The sequence below is a fragment of the Eschrichtius robustus genome, chromosome 12, assembly GCF_028021215.1.
Source record: "Eschrichtius robustus isolate mEscRob2 chromosome 12, mEscRob2.pri, whole genome shotgun sequence".
In the NCBI taxonomy this organism is placed as follows: Eukaryota; Metazoa; Chordata; class Mammalia; order Artiodactyla; family Eschrichtiidae; genus Eschrichtius; species Eschrichtius robustus.
In genome coordinates this window covers 94,286,304-94,299,678 of record NC_090835.1, presented here as the reverse complement: position 1 = coordinate 94,299,678, position 13,375 = coordinate 94,286,304, and the positions used below count along the sequence as shown (strand labels likewise).

Sequence of the window (13,375 nt, the reverse complement as noted above, 5' to 3'; positions counted from 1 at the left end):
GGTCCAATTGTTGCATTTTCTAGATGAAACATTATTGGAGACAGTGTTTCCTGGAAGATTTCAGACTTTTTTACCCCCTGATACTGAATTTGTAAAATTATTACCTTTAAAATTAAGCTCATACTTAATACTTTCATTTTGTTTTTGCACCACTCTTTGGGTTTTTTTTTTTTTTTGCTTTCGGCATGGAAATTTCCAAGAATCGCAAGCCTTAAGAGATTTGAAACTAGAATCTCATCAGTTCAAAATTTGCAAAATACGTTGGTTCAGAGAAAAAAGGGCTACTCTACCTCTTAAATAACATCATTTTCCACATGATATTTTCCACTAAAGGTTATGTTATATGGCAAGAATATGGAGTCTGTTATTGACTAGAAAATGGAAAACTGAACAAGATTTGTAAACACTCCCATAGAAAGACAGTTGCACACCTCCCAAACCATATCTTCTTTTCTGCATGCCACGTGGATCTAGCCAGTGTGGTGTATGATGATCATTTTATGGCCTGTGAAGGTCCCTACCTTTTGTTTTTAGAGCATGTGGGTCTTTTACAAATCGTCCCTCACTAGCACATTGGCAGGGCAACAGAATATCCAAATTGACAGCTAATCTGACTTCTTGGCTGAGCCACACCAGACACTGTTTGGTCCTAAAACTATTTGATTCTTCTTCTTTAATTTCTCTCTAAACAACAGAAGAAACCTCACTACCTATTTCTCAGTGCCTGAAAGGACAAAATCTTTTGTGGACATTTTCTCTTTTGTTTTGGTTGGTTCTTCATGTCCAATTTTTCTCCAAGATGGTATCCAAAATAATTGTAGAAGGGACTTGAGCTTTTTGCCTGTTTCGAATGCTGAAAGGTGAGAAATATTCCAAAACAGTTGTGCATTTTGATTAGTAAGAAGCCTCCTTATCTGTTCATAAGGGCAGTGGTGGCCTATTCCATGAGTACGTACTTTGGGAAGTGTGTCAGGGCTGGGTGACCTTGTAGGTCTGGATCCACTGTGAAGACCAATAGTAGAAATCATCGCCGTTGGTTGTACTAAGCTTCCATAAGTGTCGGCCTATAAAAGAGAATAAATGTAGGAGAGAAAGCAAAGCCTCAAGCTTGAATGAAAGATAGATAGACCACCACATTTTCTTTCTTTACGCTTTAGAAGTTCACCTGGACCCCTACAGAACGTGGTGTCCTGTCGCAGACTGTCAGACAGTATGCCCCATCGCATCAAGTGAGCCAGGACAGCCCGTGCTCGTGGAGTGCCCTTCTTGCCACCTGAAGTTCTGCTCGTGCTGCAAGGATGCTTGGCATGCAGAGGTCTCCTGCAGAGACAGTCAGCCTAGCGTCCTGCCAACAGAGCACGGGTAAGAAAGGAAACTTCGTCTTGGGATTATTCACTAGTGTTCTTAGAGATATGTTGCTTGGAGAAGGAGTTATATTGTGATGAAATTTCAAGGTAAGTTATTTCCCTGCAGAGCTTTCCTGAGAAGTGTCTCAGAATTGGTAAGTTATTAACAAAGAATAACCAAATAAGCATGTCTAAAGGGATTTTAGTTATTTACTGCCAGAGAATCTTCCAGATACGGCTGAAGTTAGAGTCTATATGAGCTTTGATTTCTTTTTAGGTAGGAGGCATGTGGTCCCTTGGTTCTCCATAGGAAGTCATGACTTTTGTCCACAGCCGTTTGCTTAGGTACCGTGACCACCTACAATTGATACACCTCATTCTTCCTGCTTGCGAAGAGGTGCAGAAATGATTTTCTTCCCTGACTCAACTGCCAGCTTGTGAGGTGTGCCAATCATATCAAAAGGAACACAGAAGTAGAAACAACAGCCGTTCAGTGTAGTACGCTGCTAAAATTCGTGTGTACTAGAGAAAGAGAGCTTATCTTTCAGTACGTTGTGCTCTGAAAAAACAGTGCTGAGGTTGAGGTTTTGTTATGATGAGAAGCAATGCACTCTGTCCCTTCTAGGACGGAGGGTTTTTATGGCAGCAGCAGGGCCCAGAGTGAGAGACCATTGTGTTTGATCCCTTGCTTTGCTTGAGGCTGTGGCTGTTTTGCATCAGCAAGATCAGAAATACCAGTGTTACCGTCCAGTTGGCTTGATCACCCAGCACCCTCGGAGTGTGGAGGGCCACTCTCCAGGAGCAGAAACGCTACCTGGCTGTGATGCTGTGCTTGAACTGCAGACCAAACACATCAAGAGGAGAAAAAGAGCTAACACACGTGGCAGGCATGTGCCCGCTTAGCCAGTACCTGCTACATTTTCACTGCCACGCAGCAAGGTCCCCGGGGAATCACAGGACAATGTAAAGATCCTAGAGGAGAGATGGATTGAGTTCTGACATTGTCACTTGGTATCTGTGACTTCATGCAAGTCATTCAGCCTCTATGAGTCTATTTCTCTATTTGAAAAAAAAAAAAAAAAAAAAAAGGAGGAATGAAAATGGTGGCCGTCCCCCTGCTGTGTAGGGTGATTATGAGCACCAAATCCAGTCATAGGTTTGAGCACACTTTGTGAAACTGACGTTTCCATGTGCTCGGTGGTGGTTTTGATGAACAGTAGCTAAAATGCCACCCAGTACTCTGGCTCACCCAGGCCTCCCTCCACCTCAGTTTGTTCTACTGATTTTCTATGCCCCTTGAGCCTGTGAGCCTTGCTGGCCTATTCATCTATTTGGAGCAGGTCTTTTCAATGATATTGGGCATTTATTTGAAAGAATTGATGATTGACTCCCTTCAATCCCCTCCGTTTGTTTATTTGCACAGATCATTAGATAGATGATCTCTACCCCTCCACCACCCCCCCCCCCCACGTTCGATCCTGAGCTGTTTTTTCCACTGTGTGGCAGACTTCTTGTACTTTTTATTCAGACAGGGTGTGCTCAGAGAATGAAAGACTAATTTGGCAAAACAATGAATTCAGTCAGCTGTGGAAAATACAATTATGTAATTCACTCAAAGCCAAAGATAAATAAATTAAGGTTCTTCTTTGTTTTGAGTTATCTGAACAACAAATAAGCGGCATCTCTCCTACTGTTACCCGCACCCTTCCCCTGGGATGGGGAATCAAGCACTGATAGAAAAGAGTTCACTCCCTACCCAATAGGAGCCCTGGGAATTCAGTTGATGACCATAGAGTTGAGTCTAGAAGAGCATATTTAGCTAATTAATTAATTATATTCAGCCCACTTTTCCCATAGCTCTGGTTAGTGCACACCTTGCGGCCCTTGCTTTTTAAAAGATCAGGCAGCGTCCTCCATCCCTCCCCTATAATTTCTCATTCATTTTGTTTCTAGGACCCTCTTCATGACGGAGGCAGAAGCCCCCATTAAGCAATGCCCAGTGTGCCGGGTTTATATTGAACGCAACGAAGGCTGTGCTCAGATGATGTGTAAGAACTGCAAGCACACGTTTTGCTGGTACTGCCTCCAGAACTTGGACGTAAGTTCCACCTGGAAGAGTCTCCCCGTGTGGTCCTTCTCCCTCCTGTATCTGTGCGACAGCCAGTATCTGATGGGCTTTCCTTTTTAAATATTGAGCCTGTTCTTGTTCGCCAAAGAAATTTATGTTTCTTAATGAGACATCCTGAGCCTGCTACTTGAGATACGTCTCTTTGATTACCTTGGGTGTGTCACCTTAACTTTAAAGGCAAGCTTTTGTTTTAGGGACATTTCCTTCTTTGGGGGCATTGTCTCATTTTATTATGTAAAGGACTATTAGTGTAGTAGTTTTATATTGCTTTTGTAACCAACTATCACAAACTTGTGGCCTAAAGCAACCCGAATTTATTGTCATTAGTTCTGTCCATTGGAAGTCTGATATGGATCTCACTGGATGAAAATCAAGGTGTCCTCAGGACTGCATTCTTTCTGGTGGCTCTAGGAGAGGATGCATGTCTTTGCCTATTTTAGCTTCTAGAGGCTGCCTGCATTCCTTGGCTTTTGGCTCCTTTTTCCACCTTCAAAGGCAGCATCCTCACATCTCGCTGACCCTTCTTCCATGGTCTTAACTTCCAGAGTGATTCCCTCCAACAAGCTGGGAAAACTTCTCTGCCTTTAAGGATCCATGTGATCAGGTTGGGCCCATCTGGATAATGCAGGATAATCTCCCCCGTCTCAGGGTCGTGAATCACACTTGCAAAATCCCTTCTGCCATGTAAGGTAACATACTCACAAGTTATGGGGAATAGGCCATTGGCATCTTTAGAGGAGCAGTTATTCTGCCTACCACGATTAGATTGTTTTTTTTCTTTTTGAATTTAAGGAAAAAAGCCATTCAAATCAATGGTATCTCTTAATTACTATCTCATTCATTGGCGTGACAGCGGGATCGTTACTGCTTTCTCAGAGTTCCCTTCCCACATAAAGGGGTCTCATCTAATTCTTTTCCCCCGCCATTCATGAAGTGTGTCTTCTCAAATTCAGGTGCAGCTCCATTCAGTCCAGTGCTGAGGCTAATGGTACCCTCACAGTTAAAAGGTGATGTGAAGGATTGGTGAGAGTTTTTTCAATTCTAGTGTTTTACAGTTTGGGGTGGCATAAGTTGTTTATAGATATTCCCTATTTTGGCAATTTGGACCTATAAGATATGTTCATATCAGTGTAAGCCCTCAGTCATGGTTGGATGGGTGGCCGTTCTTTTCTCAGCTTTTCATTTTAATTGCTTAGTTTGCTTTAATTTCATGGGCCATTTGTGTAGTGCTTTAGTATTATACACACTCAGTGAGTGAGTGCAGTTAACATGGCATGCATGCTGGCCGCCACATGCCTGATTTTTAACTGAAAATTAGATAAGTTGTTTAGGCTGACATCTATGAGTAAGAATCTTAATCAGCTTGATGTCAGGATTTCAGGAAGAGGTATGCACTGGGGAGGAGAAAGTTGACATTTCAGACTCTAGAAGCCTAGCAGGTCAGGTTGAAAGACATGTTTTCATTCTTTAAAAAAAATCCTATTTATGATAACCCCTTGAATTACAATTATGTTTGATATTTGAGACCTCTCCTAATTCCGAATGAATGATACTCTGGGTGAGGGTATGACTCATGATTGTACACCCCTCATGCTTTATAAATGAAAGAAATCTTTTTTGATTTCCTTCAGGTTTAACCAAAACAGTAATTGGATTCATATCCACTAGGAGGCTGAACCCATGAGGTTCTCTTTAGGAGGCAAGAGAGTAAGGGAATAAACATGTGTGCCAGATCCTTTGGCTGAAATATGTTTTGGGTATGTTGTTGCAAAGAACACAGTGTTCTGTCACTTGTGCTGTTCTGGTACACGAGTAAAATGCTACAGATGTGAAATTGCTAGATACACAGCATCTTCTTCTGGTCATTGTGTTTTGAGGTTTCATTTTTCTCAGTTTTAGCCAGGGGGCATTGGCTTGTGGATAATGATGTTTTCCTGTAGACAAGTGTTCCACGTCAGATGGTGGTGTTGATCTTTGTTTATAGGAAAGTTTTAGAGCATGGGTCTAGGAGAAGGGTGATTATCCAAAAGCCAAGCCTCAGACAGACACCAAAAAGAGTGATTTTGAGTTTTGCTGTGGGGAGTTGGGTTTGTTTCTGCCTTGATTCTCATCTCTGCTGTTTCAGAGGATGAGATAGTCTTCATCCTCTGCTTTGGGAACCTCAGAGACTTGTCCCCTTCATTTATATCTTCTCTCTCCTGTGACTTCAGCTTCCATTCTCTGCTCTCTAACCTACCCATACATTCAACTGTATCCCATTTAAAAACGAGTAACACTTTTCTCAAGCCTACATCTTTCCCTTACTGCCATTCTATTTCTCTCCTTCCTTTAGAAGCCAAGACTCAAAAAAGCATAATCGCCTCTAGCCGTTGACACAGCAGTCATTGCAGTGACTCAGATTGCCGCCTAGACACACCCTGACTGTATTCTTCCAAGACTGTGAGAGATTCCTTTTGGGTAAAATCCAATGGATACTTCATTCCTCATCTTACCTGGATTCTCCGCTGCCTTTGACATCTCAACCACCTCCGTTCCAGTGATACCATCTCTTCTGATTTCCCTTCTTTGTTTCTGGCCACTGCTCAGTTTCCTTTCCAGGTTTTTCCTTGGCCCTCTCTTACATGTTTGTGTTCAATAACCTCTTCACTTCTCAGTCTACGCCCTCTGGGTAATCTCATCTACTTCTGTGGTTTCTTCAACCCAAGGACATTGCTTCCCAAGTCTTTTTCCCCAAATCCAGATCTATGTAATCAGCTGTCTTTTGAACAGTACTGCTTAAATGTCTCAAGTATCTCTCAAGTTCAACACGTCCAAACTGTGGTCATCATCTTCCCAACAAAATACATCTCTATGTTGTCACTTCCCTCAGTAAAGTCTTCTACCCAGTGCTTCTCCCTCATCTGTGATTTCTTCTCCCTGTTTCCCCGTCTAGTTAGTTACCTTCTTAATTCTTCATGGCTGTATTTACCTCTTCTCCATCTCAGCCACTGGCATTTTATCTCAGCTGGTTGACTACGAAGCCTTTTAGCTGCCTCATTCGTGGTCCTCTCATTCCGTACTGCACCTCTGCTAGAGCTACCTTTCAAAGATAATTGGTCTGGTCGTTCATCTTGTTTAGAATCAATGGAGTCTCAAGGACTATCATCTGTTTTCACTCGATGATTTGTAAAATTACTAAGATACTGTCTAAGGATTGTCAGCTTGGAGTTCCTACAGGCCGTCGTTAATATCACCAGAAAGAGCCTTTGCTTCCAGTGAGGTGATCTGATGGGGTTAGTATCCGTTTCTCAACTCAAAAGTGCATGTTTACCGAAACCTCTCTTTGCTTTTCAGAATGACATTTTCCTCAGACATTATGACAAAGGGCCGTGTCGGAATAAGCTCGGCCACTCGAGAGCCTCAGTGATGTGGAACCGAACACAGGTACCCTGACCTTAAAAGGAGCGTGAGAGAAACCAGACTTAGGAGGGGTTAAAAAGCCCACCTACTCATCCTCCCCACTCCATTCCCTACTTACCCAACCCAGCCTGAGAGGTTCTGGGGAACTTCTGGTGCCTGAAGTTAATTCATGAGCACAGTCTCCTAGAGGAGAGGTGGAGGGGCAGGGTGACAGAGCAGCCAAGTAATTAACAGTGACCAGCAGAACGAAGACGAATGCTCGTTCTTCCTGAAAAAACGGAGAGAATGACCTTCCCAAAGCCCTTTGAGGCATATTTGCTATGAAAGGCAGGGCTCTAAAATCCCATGAGCCGGACTTCCCTGGTGGCACACATTGTCCGCCTGCCAATGCAGGGGACACAGGTTCGAACCCTGGTCCAGGAAGATCCCACATGCCGCGGAGCAACTAAGCCCGCGTGCCACAACTACTGAGCCTGTGCTCTAGAGCCCGCGAGCCACAACTACTGAAGCCCGCGCGCCTAGAGCCTGTGCTCTGCAACAAGGGAAGCCACCGCAGTGAGAAACCCACGCACTGCAAAGAAGGGTAGCCCCCGCTTGACACAACTAGAGAAAGCCCGCGTGCAACAACGAAGACCAAATGCAGCCAAAAATAAATAAAATAAATAAATTTTTTAAAATAAAATAAAATCCCATGAGCCCCTGCTGGGGCTTAGATCCCTCTGTACATATCATTGTGTGTTTACGTGGCAGGTTCAGAGGGAGTCCTGGTTTATTTTTAATAGTGTTTTTTAAATTTATTTATTTATTTATTTATTTATTTATTTATGGTCGTGTTCCTTTTGAGGGAGTCAGTGTTCATAGCCTAGTAACCATTATTAACATCCCTCTAAGACTGTTGAAGAAACAGGTAGAGAGGGAGCCAACGCCAACAATTCATGATCCCACTGGGCTTGCGCCAGAGCCTGAGTTAGCATTTGCTTTGTCCTTCTCACCTTCACTTTAGTCCTTGGTATCTCCCTGATTTATATCCAGTTCAGACCATTGCTGGGCACTGGCTAGAAGGCCCCATAATTGTAACTGCTTTATGTGCCTGAGATGGTGTCTTAGTTCGAGCTGCTATAACAAAATACCCTAGACTGGGCGGCTCAAACCACAAATTTATTTCTCACGGTTCTGAAGACTGGAAGTCTGAGATCAGGGTGCCAGTGTGGTTGGGTTCTGGTGAGGACCCTCTTCATGGTTTACAGATGGCCATCTTCTCACTGTGTCCTCACATGGCAGAGAATGGAGAGAGAAGAAGTAAGCTCTCTGCTGTCTCTTTTTATAAGGGCACTAATCCCATCATGAGGACACCACCCTCATGTCCTAATTACCTACCAAAGGCCCCCATTTCCAAACATCATCATATTGGGGATTAGGGTTTCAACCTATGAATTTGCAGGGGGGGGGGACACAAACAGTCCACAGCTGATGGTAGAGTGTACACATAGGAAGATTGAACTGCTGAAATAGTCTTTTCTTCTACATTTCCAGGTGGTCGGGATTCTTGTGGGGTTGGGCATCATTGCCTTGGTGACTTCACCCTTGCTGCTCCTGGCTTCCCCATGTATAATCTGTTGCGTCTGCAAGTCCTGTCGGGGCAAGAAGAAAAAGCATGACCCATCCACAACCTAAAGATCTCCGTTCGTATCCATGTGCCACAGATGTCTGGGTTATACGAGACAGCACAGTGATAAAGCCCCACTTAGTGAACTCGCCTCCCCTTCCTTGCCAAACTTTGGAAGTGCCTCTGTGTCCAGACTTTGAACTTGCCTGCCCACCTTTGGCATCCAAAAAGGCCAAGCGCTGGTGCGTGTGTTCCTGTGTGAAGAGAACCGAGTTCAGCAGTCCAGGCCATGCCTGTGGAGCGTGTTGGGAAGCTTTGGGGTTGATGGGGAGGAACTAACACATCATCATGCTATCGTCTGAAGGATCCTGCTGGACCGTTCAACTTCCAGCCACATTCAAGGAGCCTGAATGAACACTTGGTGTAATAAATGTGCTGCCAGTTATGACAACACACATGCTAACTGAGAAGCCAGAGTCTGTTGTGTTGATTTGACCATCATGAGAAGCATGAGGAAAACCTCCTGTAGGAGGGGAAGAATCAGGCTGTTTAAGGGGAAATTCTTGTAAGAATTGTAATTCTTGTAAGAATTATAAGAGAGCTGCCTATCTTAGGAGCTGGTATGGCGGTTCTGCCTCTGCCAGTTACAGGGTGTGCTGATTCCCCAGGAACTTGGTGGAAACACAATAGGTTTCTCCTGTGTGGTCTCAGTGTCAAGCAGGAGAAACTGCTATGCAGAGGGAGTTGTCCCTTCCCAGGAAAAGGGCTGCAGCAGGTAAAACAATCTGGTCTAATTTAGTATCTCTCCCCTGGATGATAAACTTTTCTTACAGCTGGTAGCTGTGGTCTACAGGATTGTTTTATATGAAGTATGGGTAAAGTGGCAGAGATTCAAAATCATCATCATAGGTATCAGGGACCTTTCTTGAGCTCTCTGTTCATGCACCCAACAGATTTAGAATTGGACCTGCAAGTACACACCGAGAGTGAATATTAAAGTCCATAGGTATATCTAGAATCTGTATAACTTGCTGCCTACCTAGAGTTTCTATTCATTGGGCATGAATGGATTTACCCAGTAGTACACACAAAATAAATGTTTACTTAAAAGCTATTCTTCTGGGACTAATATGGTTTATTATAAATCAACCTAAATATCTTTTGCATATTATATATGTAAATTTTGGTTACAAGTTCATAAGTTACCTGAAGGTTTTGACTCATAAATATAACTCTTTTAAAATAGTACAATGTGCCATCCCAGTTTGTAAAAACGCTAATTGATAATCAAGTTGTTTAAGTATTTTCAAACACAATTCAGAGCAGCTCTCTTCCCAGCAGCAAAGTTTTGCTCTTTCAGCATCTGTTAGGGCAATCAGAGTACTTTTTGTATGTACAGGGCACTGATAAAACAACAAAAATATCTGAGAAACAAAATATAAATGCTTTATATATCTTAAATAGTTTGGGTTTGTATCACCTCATTGTGGCTTATTTTTCCCATTATACTATTAGTCAGATTTTGAATAAATGAGTTTTGAAAAGACAGTAACTTTTACTATAGTTGCCATTAGCAAAGTAACCTGGTGCTTCGTGAGAACCATATTAAATGTTAGTGGACTGCTCTCCTTGAAGCTAGGGGTACCACATCAGGACCTATCAGGACCTATTTTCTGAGGTAACTGGGTAACTAGACTATTAAATTGCTGCTATCCTGGACCTGTTATTAAAGAACGATGCTTTGCTTATGTAATGGATTGTATTCTAAGTGGGCATGTGTATATTTAAGAAACTAATTCACATGTACATATTGATATCTGATATATGTATAGTACATCTATTGGTTGTGTACATTTTAATTTACTGTTTGTATAGAACGTAGATGAGAACTCTGGGAAAACTTTTGAATGGCCACCAACCCCAAAATATTTTAAATTATTCATTAGGAATTTCTCAATATTAAGTGTCTTTATTTTCCTTTGAAACTCTAAACACTTCAGGAAAAAAAAAATCAATCTCTTCTTCTAGCACTGTATTTCATATTAGTACAAATATAAATGGATATATATTTGAGTAACTTGCTTTTTCTTACACTGCCTTATTATAGTACAGGGCATTTATAACTGCTCAGGGGATCACAGGAACTCAACTGAAATTGAATTTTTGTACCAAGAATGTCAGTCATGGCAATGTACTCCCCCATATTAATAGTCTTCAAGCTGGGTTCCACAAAGAATCTTTAAACAGGGGCTGATTTCAAGTAACCTAAAATTCTATGTTATCTGAGGCAGAGCTCCTGAATTTGGAGTAAAAGTGGAAGAAAGCATCTATGCTATTTCCTTGACAAATTGAAGGACTATGTCTTCTCATTGAGATACTATAAAAGAATTAGCTTACTTTTTTGTGGGGAGTGGGAAGTGTTTGTCAAATAGATTTAAAATAACTGGATTTAGAGGGACTTCCCTGGTGGTCCAGTGGTTAAGACTACGTGTTTCCACTGCAAGGGACACGGGTTTGATCCCTAGTCAGGGAACTAAGATCCCGCAAGCCATGCAGTACAGCCAAAAAATATATATAACGTAAAATAATTTTAAAAAAGAACTGAAGTAGAGAATAGCTGAAAATAACTGGATTTAAGTTTTTAAATGTTGAAAAGTGCCTGAAAACTGGTGACTTCTTCCTTAAAGCGCTCAACGATTTGGCCTGTGTGAGATTGTCGGAATCAACAGGAGCAGGTTGGTTGGTTAAAACCCACATATATTTCCAGTGCATCAAAGGGTGAGATGCAAGCCAGTCTAGAGATTGTGTTTATAATGGGGAAAGCTGGCAACTTTGATAACAGAGACTGATGTTTTCATTTTGTATAACTGGCCAGAGAAAGGGTTTACCCTTGTCGCCTTCCTCTCTTTGTCAGCTCTGTCCTTCCCTAGTGATTCTCTGTCCGTCCTAGGAAGAAATATGGGTCTATGTAATTATCTTTGGATGTTGTGGCAGAAGATCGTTTTGTTTGAAGTAGTGTAGTCCATTTGAAATAGAAATTAAATAAATCCTTCGCCACATTGTAATCTGGATGGGATAACTCACCATCCAGAAAAGCTATTGGATGTAATTCCATAACGTTTAGCTGTTGCCCCTTCTAGGGATTTTTCCCATTGTTATTAGGCAGGGAGGTGAAGAGGAAAACCACATGGAAACAAGTTTTAGAATCTTAGGCATCCTATTTGTTCATGCCATGGATGTTTGCTCCTGACTTGAAATCTCTAGTTTGAAAGAGGCCTTTGAAAAACCAACAATGCACAGTGTGGATTTTCTTGTCGCTGGCATCACAAAAATCTCACCTATTCAGGTTTGAAAATCTACATGTTTATTTGAATGTAAATCACCATTTCTTAGAACCCCAATTGTCTCTTAAAAACTATACAGAATCTAGATATGTATTACTTTAGCCTTCCCTACGCAGTGCTTCTAAAAGACTTTCTGTTCATGAATGGATGCCTTTATGTGTATAGAATTTGTGTATATGTGTAGCTTTAAAGATAGTTTCAGAATGCCTTCGATGAATGACATTTTATAAAGCTGTTACTGTTGATATCTATAGGCTGTTACATCTCATGTTGATTCATGATCCAGAAAGTTTTGTTATGTATTTAAGAAATTGCTGTAGTATTATATTTTTCCAAGTATTTGAGAGGAAAATAGCTGTTTTCGTCTCTCTGGCCCCAATAAATGTGGAGCAGGAAATCAAGTGTGTTATTTTTTGTTATGCTGCATGTTTTTAGACATGTTCAATTTTATCATCCAGGAGCCAACCAAGTCATTATTAAATCTTAGGTTCGGAACTGACAAAAAAGTAACCTAATCTGCAATACCATATATGGAAGTAACTCTTGCTACCTTGTTTCTTAGAAGAAATAGGAGCAAGTGTGATGCCTTCACTTGTTGCAGACTTTCTGTTGTGTGTGTGATACTTCACACTGCCAATGCACAGGCATTGATCATTATCCAGAAAAATAACCAATAATTTAGGTCTTTGGTCATCCTAGTAAAAAATGCTGCCAGGCATCAGAGCTATCAGTTCTGTAAAATACGTGTTGAGCTCCGTGCGCTCTAAGGTCAGTTTTAACCTCCCAAAAGTGTGTTAGAGGAATGTGTTTCCTTGTTATGATTTTTAAAGAAAGGATTTACAGGTAGAGGGTTAACTTCAGGTCATTTCCATTTGATTAGTATTCAAGGCAGGACACGCCTGAAGTTGAGTGCCAGAAGTTGGTTAACAACTAGGACTTGTGTCTCTGCAAAACTGGAAACTCACATTCCTATACTGGTGTTGATGCCTTTTTGCTGAATGTTATTTGCTTCTAATATGATACCTGAGCACAAAGGTTTACAATTGACTTATAATTCAAATTTCATTTTCTAAGCATTCAGTTTGGAGGAAATCAATAAGATCATTTAAAAACATTTTTGGGTTATCATTTCTTAATTTGCTTAATCGTCTCCTAGAATGTCAACATTATTTCATTTTTAAAGTGTGCTTATTATTTGCTGAACTTGAATTTGCATTTCCAAAGAATTATTGAATGAACCATTTTATACAGCAGTGATTTTAATTAATCCCCTAACCAACAAACTCATTGCAATGTAAATTATGAATCTAGTGAGTTTGGAGGGAATTATAATTAGGTTTTCCTGTAATTCAATTATTTTCATTTGTTAGATAATAAATCTAGGTTTTTTTTAGACCCTAAAGATAGTATCCAGCTCTACATTATGAGAAAGAAATGAATTTCTTTGAATAATTTAATAGTAACTATAGTATGTTTTATTTATATATTTTTGTGTATGCTTTTTAAAGAACTTTTGAGAACAATATTATGAAATAAGTGGGGCAGATATTGG

General features: G+C 41.1%; 1 protein-coding gene across 1 annotated transcript in view; it reads left to right on the top strand.

Annotated features, from left to right (window-relative positions):
- The window catches only part of RNF144B (ring finger protein 144B), an 81,002-nt gene extending 71,972 nt beyond the window's left edge, over nt 1-9,030 (top strand). The window contains exons 5-8 of the mRNA XM_068558363.1: nt 1,158-1,362; nt 3,300-3,444; nt 6,808-6,897; nt 8,407-9,030. Coding sequence (XP_068414464.1) covers nt 1,158-1,362; nt 3,300-3,444; nt 6,808-6,897; nt 8,407-8,547 — 581 coding nt within the window. The 3' untranslated portion in view covers nt 8,548-9,030. The remainder of the gene's footprint in view (nt 1-1,157; nt 1,363-3,299; nt 3,445-6,807; nt 6,898-8,406) is intronic.
- The last annotated feature ends 4,345 nt before the right edge of the window (nt 9,031-13,375 follow it).